This window comes from Oncorhynchus tshawytscha, linkage group LG02, assembly GCF_018296145.1.
Source record: "Oncorhynchus tshawytscha isolate Ot180627B linkage group LG02, Otsh_v2.0, whole genome shotgun sequence".
In the NCBI taxonomy this organism is placed as follows: domain Eukaryota; kingdom Metazoa; phylum Chordata; class Actinopteri; order Salmoniformes; family Salmonidae; genus Oncorhynchus; species Oncorhynchus tshawytscha.
In genome coordinates this window covers 22,837,366-22,854,865 of record NC_056430.1, presented here as the reverse complement: position 1 = coordinate 22,854,865, position 17,500 = coordinate 22,837,366, and the positions used below count along the sequence as shown (strand labels likewise).

The window sequence follows — 17,500 nt, the reverse complement described above, 5'->3', positions numbered from 1 at the left end:
TTCCCACCCTCTGCTTCTACCTCCAACCCAGCCGTTACTAGCCACCACACAGCTAACAACAGTACTTCCCACCCTCTGCTTCTACCTCCAACCCAGCCGTTATTAACCACCACACAGCTAACAGCAGTACTTCCCACCCTCTGCTTCTACCTCCAACCCAGCCGTTATTAACCACCACACAGCTAACAACAGTACTTCCCACCCTCTGCTTCTACCTCCAACCCAGCCGTTATTAACCACCACACAGCTAACAACAGTACTTCCCACCCTCTGCTTCTACCTCCAACCCAGCCGTTATTAACCACCACACAGCTAACAACAGTACTTCCCACCCTCTGCTTCTACCTCCAACCCAGCCATTATTAACCACCACACAGCTAACAACAGTACTTCCCACCCTCTGCTTCTACCTCCAACCCAGCCGTTATTAACCACCACACAGCTAACAACAGTACTTCCCACCCTCTGCTTCTACCTCCAACCCAGCCGTTATTAACCACCACACAGCTAACAACAGTACTTCCCACCCTCTGCTTCTACCTCCAACCCAGCCGTTACTAGCCACCACACAGCTAACAACAGTACTTCCCACCCTCTGCTTCTACCTCCAACCCAGCCGTTATTAGCCACCACACAGCTAACAGCAACTTCCCACCCTCTGCTTCTACCTCCAACCCAGCCGTTATTAGCCACCACACAGCTAACAACAGTACTTCCCACCCTCTGCTTCTACCTCCAACCCAGCCGTTATTAACCACCACACAGCTAACAACAGTACTTCCCACCCTCTGCTTCTACCTCCAACTCAGCCGTTATTAACCACCACACAGCTAACAACAGTACTTCCCACCCTCTGCTTCTACCTCCAACCCAGCCGTTATTAACCACCACACAGCTAACAACAGTACTTCCCACCCTCTGCTTCTACCTCCAACCCAGCCGTTATTAACCACCACACAGCTAACAACAGTACTTCCCACCCTCTGCTTCTACCTCCAACCCAGCCGTTATTAACCACCACACAGCTAACAACAGTACTTCCCACCCTCTGCTTCTACCTCCAACCCAGCCGTTATTAACCACCACACAGCTAACAACAGTACTTCCCACCCTCTGCTTCTACCTCCAACCCAGCCGTTATTAACCACCACACAGCTAACAACAGCTTCCCACCCTCTGCTTCTACCTCCAACCCAGCCGTTATTAACCACCACACAGCTAACAACAGTACTTCCCACCCTCTGCTTCTACCTCCAACCCAGCCGTTATTAACCACCACACAGCTAACAACAGTACTTCCCACCCTCTGCTTCTACCTCCAACCCAGCCGTTACTAGCCACCACACAGCTAACAACAGTACTTCCCACCCTCTGCTTCTACCTCCAACCCAGCCGTTACTAGCCACCACACAGCTAACAACAGTACTTCCCACCCTCTGCTTCTACCTCCAACCCAGCCGTTATTAACCACCACACAGCTAACAACAGTACTTCCCACCCTCTGCTTCTACCTCCAACCCAGCCGTTATTAACCACCACACAGCTAACAACAGTACTTCCCACCCTCTGCTTCTACCTCCAACCCAGCCGTTATTAACCACCACACAGCTAACAACAGTACTTCCCACCCTCTGCTTCTACCTCCAACCCAGCCGTTATTAACCACCACACAGCTAACAACAGTACTTCCCACCCTCTGCTTCTACCTCCAACCCAGCCGTTACTAGCCACCACACAGCTAACAGGACTTCCCATGTAAAGCCCAGAGGGAATGCACTTCAACAAAATATCAAAAGAAGACGGAAAAAGCAGTGATATTCTGATATACAGTAATCCAGGAAAATGTTAGCAGGTGCTCTTTAATAATCTAGCATATTGATAATAGGTGGGACTTAACGACCAGTAATGGACCAGACCATTCAGCACGTCTCTTTCATTGACCATCAGTAATGGACTGACTATTTTCAGAATGTCTTTCCAATGTAGAGCTGTTGGAAACTGCAGTCTTTTACATTTAATGGAGATGTCCCTCATATAAACCTTAGAACACTCATCACCAGTACACCATAGAAGGTGAGGGGAAGGCCATCTGGCTGGTGACAGAGTATGGACGTCAGTCTGCTGAGGATACTTTACGCTTCTGAGCCGTTAGGTCAGGACTTCTACTGTTACTGTGAGTGATGTGCCACTCACACAGTGGAGACAGTATCTACAGTGATAGTTTGTTATATAAGACATGTTGTACTGCACTTCACCTTTAGAATCATGAACTATAGGCCTACAAACATTTAGGGGGGAGAGATTGAGAGAGAAAAGAAAAATACTTGTATTGTAACAGTATATGTTAACTGAGGGTCAAAGTTTAACACAGCAGCACCTAAAGATTGGAAAGCGGCTTCGGTCATCCCCCTCTTCAAAGGGGGAGACAGTCTAGACCCAAACTGTTACAGACCTACAGTATATCCATCCTGCCCTGCCTAAAGTCTCTGAAAGCCAAGTGAACAAACAGATCACCGACCATCTTGAATCCCACCGTACCTTCTCCGCTATGCAATCCGGTTTCCGAGCTGGTCACGGGTGCACCTCAGCCACGCTCAAGGTCCTAAACGATATCATAACCACCATCGATAAAAACAGTACTGTGCAGCCTTCTTCATCAACCTGGCCAAGGCTTTTGACTCTGTCAATCACCGTATTCTTATCGGCAGACTCAACAGCCTTGGTGTATCTAATGACTGCCTCGCCTGGTTCACCAACTACTTCTCAGACAGAGTTCAGTGTGTCAAATCGGAGGGCCTGTTGTCCGTACCTCTGGCAGTCTCTATGGGGGTGCCACAGGGTTCAATTCTCGGGCCGACTCATTTCTCTCTATATATCAATGATGTCGCTCTTGCTGAGGGCGATTCCTTGATCCACCTCTACACAGATGACACCATTCTGCATACTTCTGGCCCTACTTTGGACACTTTGGACACTCAAACCTCCAAACAAGCTTTGATGCCATACAACACTCCTTCCGTGGCCTCCAACTGCTCTTAAACGCTAGTAAAACTAAATGTATGCTCTTCAACCGATCGCTGCCCTCACCTGCCCGCCCGCCTAGCATCACTACTCTGGACGGTTCTAACTTAGAACATGTGGACAACTATAAATACCTAGGTGTCTGGTTAGACTGTAAACTCTCCTTCCAGACTCATATTAAGCATCTCCAATCCAAAATTAATCTAGAATCGGCTTCCTATTTCGCAACAAAGCCTATTTCACTCATGCTGCGAAACATACCCTCGTAAAACTGACTATCCTGCCGATCCTTGACTTCGGCGATGTCAATTATAAAATATCCTCCAAAACTCTACTCAGCAAATTGGATGCAGTTTATCACAGTGCCAACCGTTTTGTCACCAAAGCCCCATATACTACCCACCATTGTGACCTGTATGCTCTCGTTGGCTGGTCCTCGCTACATATTCGCTGCCAAACCCACTGGCTCCAGGTCATCTATAAGTCTTTGCTAGGCAAAGCTCTGCCTTATCTCAGCTCACTGGTCACCATAGCAACACCCACCCGTAGCACACGCTCCAGCAGGAATATTTCACTGGTCATCCCCAAAGCCAACACCCCCTTTGGCCACCTTTCCTTCCAGTTCTCTGCTGCCAATGACTGGAACGCATTGCAAAAATCACTGAAGTTGGAGACTTATATCTCCCTCACTAACTTCAAGCATCGGCTGTCAGATCAGCTTACCGATCGTTGCAGCTGTACATAGCCCATCTGTAAATAGCCAATCCAATCTACTACATACCTCATCCCCATATTTGCTTTTTGTTTTTTCTGCTCTTTTGCACACAAGTATTTCTACTTGCACATCCTCATCTACACATCTATCACTCCAGGTTTAATTGCTAAATTGTAATTACTTCGCTACTATGGCCTATTTACCTCCTCACGCCATTTGCACACACTATATAGACTTTTTGTTCTATTGTGTTATTGACCGTGCGTTTGTTTATTCAATGTGTAACTCTGTGTTGTTGTTTGTGTCGCTGTTACGACTTCTAGGAGTAGTGGGTGTGGAGTCAGGAGTAGAGAGCAGAGGGTTAAGGACAACCGTATTTATTCCGGTGACAGAAAGGTCACACCAAAACACCAGGCGCATACAATGACCGGCCCAAAAACAGGACACAAACAGTCTGGAGAAAATACAAAAATAACACATCCACAAAACGAACAGAGAAACAAGTCTGCATAAAAGCAGGCCGGCATAACCGGCTTAAATAGCCCTAACCAAACCCCAAACAAAAAACAGGTGTAACCAATAAGACAAAACCAACAGAAAAGGAAAAGGGGATTGGTGGCAGCTAGTAGACCGGTGATGACAACCGCCGTGCGCCACCCGAGCAGGAAGAGGAGCCACCTTCGGTGGAAGTCGTGACAGTTGCACTGCTTTGCTTTATCTTGTCCAGGTCGCAGTTGTAAATGAGAACTTGTTCTCAACCGGCCTACCTGGTTAAATAAAGGTGAAATAAATACAACATTTTTAAAAACATTGGAGTCCTCAGTCCAGTCAGCTCCCTCATAGAGAGCTGCCCCAGAGGGACTACACCATAACATCATGGAGGATAGTGGAAAGAGCCTCTCTCTTTCTCCATTACCTGAGAGGCCACCGTGCCTGGCAGCAGACTCTAATGAGCCATGTCCACAGTGGACTAGCTCCCTTTGACATTGTTGATGTTAGGAGGGAAAATAGCTTTTTCTGTGTACTGTATGTATGTTTATTCATTCAGGCTGTTAATAACCAATACCTAACATACATCAAATCATAGTTATATTATTTCTCTTCATCATTATTTTCTATCAGGTTAAAAGACTAAAGATGCATGACAGATCTCTGGCTTCTCCCTAGCTTTGGGTACCAGCAGTCTACTACAAGACATATGACTGGTAAAGAGTGTCCTCTATTGGTCAGCTATAGGAAAAGCATCTCATATGTTTGATGTGTGTGAAAAGGAATAGAGAAAAAAAAGCATTCATATGATAACATTCATACCATGATCACTATGCAATAGTTTATATAGGTATTGTTGTTGAACATTGACAGTGCTACGGTAGTTTGTCGTAAAATGACATAATTTACAAGCAACAACTGTACTTAATAACTGTAAGATGCCCTTGATTTGTAAATCTCCCATCAGTCCAATGCTTGTGTTCTTCATACACAGTACAATGACAAAGTCCCCCTCCAAGGTCTCCACATCTGTATCTGAGACAGAAAGCAGCTTTTTGACTGGAGGTTCAGTCTTCACTGGAGCTGACCTGACCTGGCCAGCCTAGAACAACCTCTTTCCAAGGAACAGAGACATTGATGCTGGAGTCTGAGGTTACTTTACCAGTCGCTGCGGGTCTGTCTGTCTACACATTTCTGTTCTGTTTGATTCATCCTCTCCGCTCACGTACGTGAAACCTATCTATTTTCCACTGGAGGGGGGTTAATGCATCTGGATTGGTTGTGAGACAGAGTTAGAGCTGAGTGTGTGTGTGTGTGTGTGTGTGTGTGTGTGTGTGTGTGTGTGTGTGTGTGTGTGTGTGTGTGTGTGTGTGTGTGTGTGTGTGTGTGTGTGTGTGTGTGTGTGTGTGTGTGTGTGTGTGTGTGTGTGTGCGTGTATGAGGGGTGATAAAGGCCATAAATGAACTGAAGGGGACGACTGAAAGCCTTACTAACACCGTGATGAAGTTGTGAATAAAAATATATACTGTACATGTGCGTGTGAAAGCGTGTAGGTGTGTGATTTTAATATTTTGTTATTATTGTTTTTATTATTTTTATTATCCAATACATTGAGCCACAGCCTAGAACTGGATGCATGTGTGTAGCAGGCTAACCTGTATTATCCAGACAAACTGCAGGCCCAGATCTTGGCTGTTTGTGCATCTCCGCAGCAGGAGTGACAATATCAGGACCATGGCCGAACTCTCGGCCAAATTGATCATTGATAACGACCGAAATTAATGAATTTACTTTAGGAGAATGTCTTAATGGACATTGAGAAAATTAGCGAACCCACACACAGACACATGTCAAAAGGACCCATCAATCAAAGCCACCAGCGCAACTCAAACACTCAACAGCGAATCTCATTTGTGACCGACCGGCTCGATTCGGTCTTACATAGCAACATTTGAAATGCTGTTTTTTGCATTGAATAAAAGTAGAGACTACGAGCTAGAAAATTCTATATCATACACTACAGTTGAGGAACAGTTGAGGAAAGTAATTCTGCAGTGAAAGTAGATCAACTTGTAAGCGCACTTTTGAGAAAAAGTCCCTTGAATATTTTGGTACACCTACTGGAGATGTCTTCTTTGTCTACACCTATTCAGCATTGTTCACACCCTCTTAAGCTTTAGCCCCACGCAACTTGTTAAGGATTCACATGTGAGGCCATGTACTAAACAACCAAAGATTTCAAGACTAAAGGCTGGTTTATTCTACGGGTGTGTTCATAAATTCAATCTGGAGTGCCAGAGTGTGCTCAGTGTGCTCTCTGGCCATTCAGAGCATTCAGAGCGCACACTGGACGAGAAGTAGGGTTGATCTGAGCATTCTAACCTAACAACAACAGTCAAGCACCCAAGCTAACAAGCTAATGTTGGCTGGCTTGCTAGCTACTTCCAGACACAAATGAGGGAACAGCTCACTCTGACCATTTTACTAGCAGAGCTGGTTAGGCTGTCTTTATGTTATCCAGAGCATTGGTGACTGCAACTGTGGTGCTGGCAACAATTTATTTATGTTTTTTTGCCAACACTTATTGACACTGACCAAATTCAAAGGGAGTTGAACATTCAGTAATTTGTCAGTTATTCTGCGCTCTGGCACACTCAGACGAGTGTAGATAGCCAAAGCAAATTTACCAGCTATGTCTATCGACAGTTGTCGCAGTGACATCATGAAAATTCTATTAAAATGGTTACTTTCATAGTGGAGTCTTTTGTTTAGGCATGTAGATAGCTAGATAAACAATTAACCATAATCTCAAATCATAACATTACTATCATGCATGAATCTACAGGTAGCTAACCAACCATGTCAATGTTAGCTAGCTAACATTAGGCTATAACTAGCAATGCAAATGGCTCTGAGCTACAAATAATATTACTACACAGATCATACACATAATGTTAGCTAGCTAGCTAGCCCGTTAACATGAGCTAGCTAGCTAGCAGTACGCTTTAACTTGAAATTAAAATAACTTTCTGACAAAATTAGAAATGTGTAATTTCTGAAATGTAGCTACCTAGACTATCTTACCCGTATACATGGAAGGACGCTTCTCCCGCTCTGTCACGGCTTCCATGGTTGCCTTAGTTTGAAGATATAATATGGAGACAGGTGTTTTATACAACAGCGTGTCCTCTTTTCGACTTTGTCTGCATATTTGCCATCAAATATGGCAATATGAGCAGCTAACCGATCGCTGCAGCTGTACATAGTCTATCGGTAAATAGCCCACCCAATTTACCTAACTCATCCCCATACTGTTTATATTTATTTACTTTTCTGCTCTTTTGCACACCAGTATCTCTACCTGTACATGACCATCTGATCATTTATCACTCCAGTGTTAATCTGCAAAATTTTTATTATTCGCCTACCTCCTCATGCCTTTTGCCCACAATGTATATAGCCTCACTTTTTTTTTCTTTTTTTTTCTACTGTGTTATTGACTTGTTAATTGTTTACTCCATGTGTAACTCTGTGTTGTCTGTTCACACTGCTATGCTTTATCCAGGACAGGTCGCAGTTGTAAATGAGAACTTGTTCTCAACTAGCCTACCCGGTTAAATAAAGGTGAAATAAAATTAACATTTTAAGAAATTTTTAAAAAATAAAAAAATGTCAGAATCTCCTTAGCTATCATAGTCTAATTCCACCGTTCATTCAACTGATTTCAAAACTCGGTCCTCCAGAAAGTGGAGAGCAACACCTTTGCAGTTCTACTACGTGATATATATTTTTTAAAGCAGCATTAGAAAGGATTACCTACACATACTGACCAGCTCATGTTATAGGCATGCTACATGGTAGACCAATCCAAACTCATTTCTCAGCATGTCTAGCCTACCCATTTTTTTCAGCCAATCATGGCTAGCGGGAAGGTTCCTGACTTTTTCTGTAGCTAAACCAACTAGGCTCGTAATTTAACAATTTATTTGTATTTACAGATTGCATACAAGTTTGTTATTAAGTCTAGTGGCACTGCGGGCTCCCGAGTGGGGCAGCGGTCTAAGGTACTGCATCTCAGTGCTAAAGGCTACAGACTACAGACCCTTGTTCGATCCCAGGCTCGTGATCGGGAGTCCCATAGGGCGGTGCACAATTGGCCCAGCGTGGTCCGGGTAGGGGAGGGTTTGGCCATGGTAGGCCATCAATGTCAAATAAAAATGTGTTCTTAACTGACTTGCCAGGTTAAATAAAGGTTTGATAAAGAATAAAATAATAAGGCACATGAAAGTTTACATGTTCCAGAAGGCATTTCTGCTCAAAAAAACACATTTAGTGTTAAAAAAAAGTTTCCATTCAAATGGCACTCCTCTGAAGTAGTGATGCCCGACATACAACTAGTTTCCTGAAATGAATCACAATAATCCTTTCCTAAAAATGTTGGCCATTAAAAACCTACAGGCCTATAGGATAATGCTAAAACAATGTAGTCTATCAAATTAATTGACAAGGAAATTTTAAGGGGGATAGACAGCCATGCGATAATATGATGAAGATGACATGTACAACCATTAGACATTTTAGTGTGATTATGCTGATTGCTGGCATCACATTTTAATTTGTGTTTATGATAGGCCTATCTAAATCTTTCTCAAGCGGATATTTTTTTACCTCTGACTTGCATAGCACGTGCTCAGGTGATATGGCAGCATAGGGCTATGAACAATAGATTAATATATGAATTACCCAAATGTTTTATTAATTAAGACATCGCTCTGTTTTCACTGTTCCCATCTTGCACAATTCATGTATCTCCACTGCCATCAGTTCCACTGGCCTTTCTCTCTTCCCCTCTCCTCTCTCTCTCTTCTCCTCTCTCTCTCTTCCCCCTCTCCTCTCTCTCTTCCCCTCTCCTCTCTCTCGTCTCCTCTCTCTCTCTTCCCCCTCTCCTCTCTCTCTTCCCCTCTCCTCTCTCTCTTCTCCTCTCTCTCTCTCTTCCCCCTCTCCTCTCTCTCTTCCCCTCTCCTCTCTCTCTTCTCCTCTCTCTCTCTTCACCCTCTCCTCTCTCTCTTCCCCTCTCCTCTCTCTCTTCCCCTCTCCTCTCTCTCTTCTCCTCTCCTCTCTCTCTTCCCCTCTCCTCTCTCTCTTCCCCCTCTCCTCTCTCTCTTCCCCTCTCCTCTCTCTCTTCTCCTCTCTCTCTCTTCACCCTCTCCTCTCTCTCTTCCCCTCTCCTCTCTCTCTTCCCCTCTCCTCTCTCTCTTCCCCTCTCCTCTCTCTCTTCTCCTCTCTCTCTCTTCACCCTCTCCTCTCTCTCTTCCCCTCTCCTCTCTCTCTTCCCCTCTCTCTCTCTCTCTTCCCCCTCTCCTCTCTCTCTTCCCCTCTCCTCTCTCTCGTCTCCTCTCTCTCTCTTCACCCTCTCCTCTCTCTCTTCCCCTCTCCTCTCTCTCGTCTCCTCTCTCTCTTCCCCCTCTCCTCTCTCTCTTCCCCTCTCCTCTCTCTCTTCTCTCTCTCTCTCTCTCTTCCCCCTCTCCTCTCTCTCTTCCCCTCTCCTCTCTCTCTTCTCCTCTCTCTCTCTTCACCCTCTCCTCTCTCTCTTCCCCTCTCCTCTCGCTCTTCCCCTCTCCTCTCTCTCTTCTCCTCTCTCTTTCTTCCCCCTCTCCTCTCTCTCTTCGCCTCTCCTCTCTCTCTTCTCCTCTCTCTCTTTCCCCCTCTCCTCTCTCTCTTCTCCTCTCTCTCTCTTCCCCTCTCTCTCTCTTCCCCCTCTCCTCTCTCTCTTCGCCTCTCCTCTCTCTCTTCTCCTCTCTCTCTTCCCCCTCTCCTCTCTCTCTTCTCCTCTCTCTCTCTCTTCCCCTCTCTCTCTCTTCCCCCCCTCCTCTCTCTCTCTCCCCCTCTCCTCTCTCTCTTCTCCTCTCTCTCTCTTCCCCCCTCCTCTCTCTCTTCTCCTCTCTCTCTCTTCGCCCTCTCTCTCTCTCTTCCCCTATCCTCTCTCTCTCTTCTCCTCTCTCTCTCTTCTCCTCTCTCTCTTCCCCTCTCTCTCTCTTCTCCTCTCTCTCTCTTCCCCTCTTCTCTCTCTCTTCTACTCTCTCTCTCTCTTCCCCTCTCCTCTCTCTCTTCTACTCTCTCTCTCTCTTCCCCCTCTCTCTCTCTTCCCCTCTCCTCTATCTCTTCTCCTCTCTCTATTCCCCTCCTCTCTCTCTTCTCCTCTCTCTCTTCTCCTCTCTCTTCCCCTCTCTCTCTCTCTTCCCCCTCTCCTCTCTCTCTTCCCCTCTCCTCTCTCTCTTCTCCTCTCTCTCTCTCTTCCCCCTCTCCTCTCTCTCTTCTCCTCTCCTCTCTTCCCCCTCTCCTCTCTCTCTTCTTCTCTCCTCTCTCTCTTCCTCCTCTCCTCTCTCTCCCCCTCTCCTCTCTCTCTTCCCCCTCCTCTCTATTCCTCTCTCCTCTCTCTCTTCCCCTCTCCTCTCTCTCTTCCTCTCTCCTCTCTCTTCTTCTCTCCTCTCTCTTCCCCTCTCCTCTCTTTTTCCCCCTCTCCTCTCTCTATTCCCCTCTCCTCTCCCTCTTCCCCTCTCTCTCTTACCCTCTCCTCTCTCTATTCCCCTCTCCTCTCTTCTCTCTATTCCTAATAGCTCTTATACCAAATGAGTAGCATATCGCTCAATGTGATGTTAAGCAGGCATTCATTACTCAAGGCATTAGGTGGTCACAGAATGTATCATAGTTTACAATACCTTCTAGATAGCTTAGTTAAGAAGAAGTTTGGATTGGATAAGCCAATACGGCAATAACAGAGGCAGACAAACACCTTTTTTTAACTAAATGCATGGATATCATGAATAAAGGCGGAATCAGACAAACCAGTAATGCGGCCTATGGAGTCCCTTGGGAAACCTAACTACCAAACCATCCAATGAGGGGATTTATGGGCTGCTTAAATGGCTGATCTCTATAATATACAAACAACTTTTGGAAAGCTAATATTCTGAGCTAGCCATTAAACTATGGTCCACAGATCTACGTGAATCTGAACATCCCTTTTACTGGAACAGAATAAGGAAAAATATGACCTTGGCATCGCGCAATGCACACCATCAATTTATACATTTTAAGTTTGTTCACAGAAGTTTTACAAGGAAATTAGCCCCAACTCCCAACTGTTTACTGTGTCCCCTATGATGTGGGAGTGTCCTGCAGCCAAATTAATTTAGAAGTGTATGAATGTCAATATTCAATGTGTTACATCTGCTGTTACTTAATTAACGATGATAGCTCCTTGAATCTCTCAATCAATCAGAGACGATTACTTCTCCCAGGCAGGCAGCACTGCCGCAAAAAATATACAGTATATATGTTGGTAATCTCCCAACTCTATCCCAGTTCACCAGTGGTTACAGTTACTTTTGGGAGTTATAACATTAGAATTATTGACAGCGAGAATGAATGGTACTAGTCAAAGAACAATTGGACAAATATACTTGACGTTGTAAAGAATAATCTCAACTAAAGCACAACACACAAACAATCTATGAAATAAATGATTGGTCACATACACATATTTAGCAGATGTTATTGCAGGTGTAGCGAAAAGCCCAACACATACATCAAAAAAAAAATGTTTTAAAGATATATACAGTTGGAGTCAGAAGTTTACATACACTCCACAAATTCCTTGTAAACAAACTATAGTTTTGGCAAGTTGGTTAGAACATCTACTTTGTGAATGACACAAGTCATTTTTCCAACAATTGTTTACAGACAGGTTATTTCACTTATCATTCAACTGTATCACAATTCCAGTGGATCAGAAGTTTACACTAAGATGACTGTGCCTTTAAACAGGTTGGAACATTTCAGAAAATGATGTCATGGCTTCAGAAGCTTCTGATAGGCTAAATTACATCATTTGAGTCAATTGGAGGTGTACCTGTGGATGTATTTCAAGGCCTACCTTCAAACTCAGTGCCTCTTTGCTTGACATCATGGGGAAATCAATATAAATCAGCTAAGACCTCAGAAAAGAAATGGAGACCTCCACAAGTCTGGTTCATCCTTGGGAGCAATTTCCAATCTCCTGAAGGTACCACGTTCATCTGTACAAATAATAGTACACAAGTATAAACACCATGGGACCACGCAGCCGTCATATCGCTCAGGAATGAGACGCATTCTGTACCCTAGAGATGAATGTACTTTGGTGCAAAAAGTGCGAATAAATTCCAGAACAACAGCAAAGGATCTTGTGAAGATGCTGGAGGAAACAGGTACAAAAGTATCTATATCCACAGTAAAAAAAAATGCCATATAGACATAACCTGAAAGGCCACTCAGCAAGGAAGAAGCCACTGCTCCAAAAGAGCGATAAAAAAGCCAGAATATGGTTTGCAACCGCACATGGGGACAAAGATCGAACTATTTGGAGAAATGTCCTCTGATCTGATGAAACAAAAATGGAACTGTTTGGCCATAATGACCATTGTTATATTTGGAGGAAAAAGGGGGAGGCTTGCAAGCCGAAGAACACCATTCCAACAGTGTATCAATTTTATGTTGAAGGGAAAACCAAATCATATATCATACACCATTCCAAAATTTGATTTGATTTGATTTGATTTGATTTTGAAGCACGGGGGTGGCTGCATCATGTCGTGGTGGTGCTTTGCTGCAGGAGGGACTGGTGCACTTCACAAAATAGATGGCATCATGAGGTAGAAAATTCTGTGGATATATTGAAGCAACATCTCAAGACATCAGTCAGGAAGTTAAAGCTTGGTCGCAATTGACCCAAGTGAAACAATTTAAAGGCAATGCTACCAAATACTAATTGAGTGTATGTAATCCATTCAAATAATTTAATTTAAGCTTTATTTTTTTATCACGATTGATCACTTTTATTTAAACAGGTTTGAGTCATTGACATGAACATTTATTCAAATATATTCAATCGTTTTTTTCCACAAGAAAACCAAACAATGATGAAGCTAGTCAAGATGCTCTCAATGGTGCAGCTGTAGAACGTTTAGAGGATCTGATGGCCCATGCCAAATCTTTACAACATCCTGTGGGGGAAGAGGCGTTGTTGTGCCTTCTTCACGACTGTGTTGGTGTGTGGAACGTGATAATTATTAGTGATGTGGACACAGACCATGGCCTATTTATTGCCTTACCTCTCTTATCCTACCTCATTTGCACATGCTGTATATAGATTGTTCTACTGTATTATTGATTGTATGTTTGTTTATTCCATGTGTAACTCTGTGTTGTTGTATGTGTCGAACTGCTTTGCTTTATCTTGGCCATGTCGCAGTTGCAAATGAGAACTTGTTCTCAACTAGCCTACCTGGTTGAAGAAAGGTGAAATCAAATAAATAATTAAACATTGACTACGGACAGCGATATCACAGTAGCCAGCTGGTGCTCTCATGCATGATTCAGTGTTGCTTGCCTCAAAGCAAACATAGAAGCAATTTAGCTGATCTGGTAGGCTCACGTCACTGGGAAGCTCGCAGCTGGATTTCCCTTTGTAATTCGTGATAGTTTGCAAGCCCTGCCACATCCGACGAGCATCAGAACCGGCGCAGTAGGATTTGATCTTAGTCCTGTTTTGATGTTTTGACCGTTTGATGGGTTGTCTGAGGTCGTAGTGGGATTTCTTATAAGCGTCCGGATTAGTGTCCAGCTCCTTCAAAGTGGCAGGTCTAGCTTTAGCTCAGTGCAGATGTTGCCTGTAATCAATGGCTTCTGTTTGGGATATGTAGTACAGTCACTGTGAGGATGACGTTGTCGATGCACTAATTAATGAAGCCGGTGACTGATGTGGTAAACTCCTCAATGTTATCGGATGAACACCGGAACATATTCCATTCTTTGCTAGTGATAAAGTCCTGTAGCTTAGCATCCGCTTCATCTGACCACTCCCACTGGTCCTTCCTGTTTGAGTTCTTGCCTGTAAGCAGGAATCAGGAGGATATAGTTACAGTCAGATTTGCCCAATTGAGAGCGAGGGAGAGCTTTGTATGTGTCTCTATGTGTGCAGTAAAGGTGATCCATAGTTTTGTTGCCTCTATTTGCACAGGTGACATGATGGAAAAAATTTGCTAAAATGGATTTCATTTTCCCTGCATTAAAATCAATGGCCACTAGGAGCACTGCCTCTTGATGTGCATATTCTTGTTTCCTTATGGCCCTATACAACTCGTTGTGTGCGGTCTTAGTGCCAGCATCAGTTTGTGGTGGTAAATAGACAGCTACGAAAAATATAGATGACAACTCTCTTGGTAAATAGTAGGTAAATCATGAGGTAATTCTAAATCAGGCGTAGCCTGCTTGCAACGTTAAGCTTGACCATGTTGTTTGAGATCAATTGTTTTATACTGTTTTAACTAACAACGTTTTTAAATATCATGGAAAGAACAAATAGTTTAATGAAAAAAGAGCTGCTGTGTTTATATCTACTATTTAGGACGTACATATGGGTATTTGGACATGGCCACTCAGTGGCTCTGTCTCTGCTCTCAGAGCAACAGACGGCAATGGAAGTTCAAAATCAAAATGATCCCATGGTTTTCTCTCACTAGCATCGCTAAAACATCTCCATCCCCTTCGTAACTTAATCTCGCTCCATTTTCTCATCAATCCATCAGTCTCTCTCACATACACATACAACCCTCTTCCACACACATAAACAAACACACACACACCTTTTCCCGCAATCTTTTTATAAATAAATATAATATTTCTTCTTAGTGCAGGGTCTTATTTGTGTTAACATAATCCAACATTGTTGAGTCTAGTGATATGACAAAGTGCATGAGATTTCTTCTATGAACATCTGGTATAGAGGCTTGAATAGATGTGAAATGGAATGTTTTCCCAAATGAAATCATTCCTTTTAAACATCAGGCTGACAGATGTGGTATATTTCCCTCTCCTTTCATAATCCACTAAGGGATATGAGAAGGAAGGCGACAGTTCAGAATAATCCTCCATTACCTGCATTAGCCTGCTGTGGCCCTAACCTTTAACGTTACATGATATACTAAAGACAGGATGGGGGACAGACTACTGTGCACAACAGAGAAATACAGACCCCCTTTATCGTGAAGTAGAGAGCTAAAGCACTTTGTGAGACTATTCAAGCTCGTGCCAGCTTCCGGTGTCTGGCTGTGAGGTGAATTCATCAAGACCTTCAAACACAGCTCTGGTGTGATCTTCACACACATACACAATGTATGTTTACCTTCCACACAGGAGGGCCTGGTTCTGGTTGTGCCAGCGACCTGGCCTGGGAAACAGGAGCACTTGACGGTCTGAGAGCGCTCCTCAATCTTGTTCTTATTACAACAGCGGTGGATGGCCACCACCTCACAGGTCCCCTGCTTTACCTGGTAGGAGGCTGAGAGACAGAGAGACAGAGAGAGAGAGAGGGGGAGAGAGAGAGAGAGAGAGAGAGAGAGAGAGAGAGAGAGAGACCATAAATCATTGTTCAATGTGGTTGCTGGTGCAGTAGTATTTCAATATTTGCACTTAAAAACAGACACTTCTATCAAAATACAATAATGGACAAAACCACCCATTGAGTATTCAGAGTTTTTACAATAGAAAAAAAACGGTTGAATTATTTACAGTTGTATAAACACAAGGAATTATTCTAGGAGGCAGACAGTTTCAATTTCAATATAAGAGTAACTGTAGTTATGCCATCGACACACAGGTCCTTTCTCAGCTCAACAGCATCATTAACATTAAAAGCCTGACCTTTCATTGTGTGCAGGGTTATCTTCTAAAGAAAATTCTACTAACGTTATTTAAATGAGGATATAATCAAACCCAAAGTTTTTTTTGTCATAGTACAGTTTTTTGTTGCATTTGTTGCAACTTTGTTGCAATGTTCACCAGTATGTGGTTCATTTTCCCAATTCTAAGCACAAAATTGCTTGTGTTTAAAAAATTTACATTCTTAGCAAAAAAGGTGCTATCTAGAACCTAACATGGTTCTTCGGCTGTCCCCATAGGACAACCCTTTGAAGAACCCTTTTTGGTTCCATGTAGGACCCTTTCCACATAGGGTTGGTTCTACATGGAACAAAAAAGTGTTTTCTTTGGAAACAAAGAGGGCTCTCCTGTGGGGAAGCCATAAGAGAGTGTAAGCATATTTTCAATTGACTAAGCACAAACAAATTCACAAAGTAACTTGTTCACTGCAATAAAAATAGATCTTTCAATTTGGATACATGATCAATCTACTGTAAGTATCTGCTTTCAAAATGCAATATAGTAGTCAATTTAGTCTACTTTTGATATGATTTTCTTGTCATTTGTTAACAATACAATTAACTATCACCTAATCAAACTACTAAAAACGGATAACTACTGAACCATTATGTAATGCCGAGTCAATGTACAGTGAGGGAAAAAAATGCAAATAAAGTGATAACATTTTTGACATGCGTTGTTCTGGATTTTTTTGTTGTTATTCTGTCTCTCACTGTTCAAATAAACCTACCATTAACATTATAGACTGATCATTTCTTTGTCAGTGGGCAAGCGTACAAAATCAGCAGGGGATCAAATACTTTTTTCCCCTCACTGTATATAGTTTGATAACTGCTGAACACTGTACATTTCTATATTTCTACTTCATAATGTATCAATTTTACGTTGAAGGGAAAACCAAATCATATATAGACGTGGCTGTAAATACTATGCCATCATTCTACATCATTATCAGCTACTAAGTGTAAAGAGTCACTCACTCTATGTGCTATAATTTGGAATGATATTGTAGTGTACAATGCACTGCTGAAATACCTGGGTTGTATATAATATATTCCACTCATTATCTGAATTTCATTGATAAGCTGATGAATGTCAAGCAGAGAGACAGGCGATATTATATCAGTTGACAAGTTACGTAGAAAAGGTGATCTTTTACAATGTTGCGTGGGTCAGAAATGGCATACAACACCATGATATGTTTTCACAGTAGCCAACTGGTGTACAATACCCCTATTTATGATGATTTGTCCTTGTATGTACTGTATAAGGATAACGAAACTGTAACATTTAAATATTTATCAACATGCTCACAACCTGCCATTGGTTACAAATGATTTTATAAAACTCTCCACATAATGAAGCCTAACAATTTTAGCCTTCTGTTTAACTCCCTGGATTTAATTATCTCGTGGCTATTTCTTATTAATGAATATAACCTTTATCCGTTTAGATTTCTACCCTGATGTTTAGTGTGGTTTTACAGTAGTCCTTACACAATGTGTCAACACATTT

At 42.9% G+C, this 17,500-nt stretch overlaps 1 protein-coding gene across 1 annotated transcript in view; it reads right to left on the bottom strand.

Moving 5' to 3' along the window:
• tafa4b (TAFA chemokine like family member 4b) overlaps positions 1–17,500 on the bottom strand; it is a 37,688-nt gene that overhangs the window by 11,431 nt on the left and 8,757 nt on the right. The window contains exon 3 of the mRNA XM_042295479.1: positions 15,450–15,605. Coding sequence (XP_042151413.1) covers positions 15,450–15,605 — 156 coding nt within the window. The remainder of the gene's footprint in view (positions 1–15,449; positions 15,606–17,500) is intronic.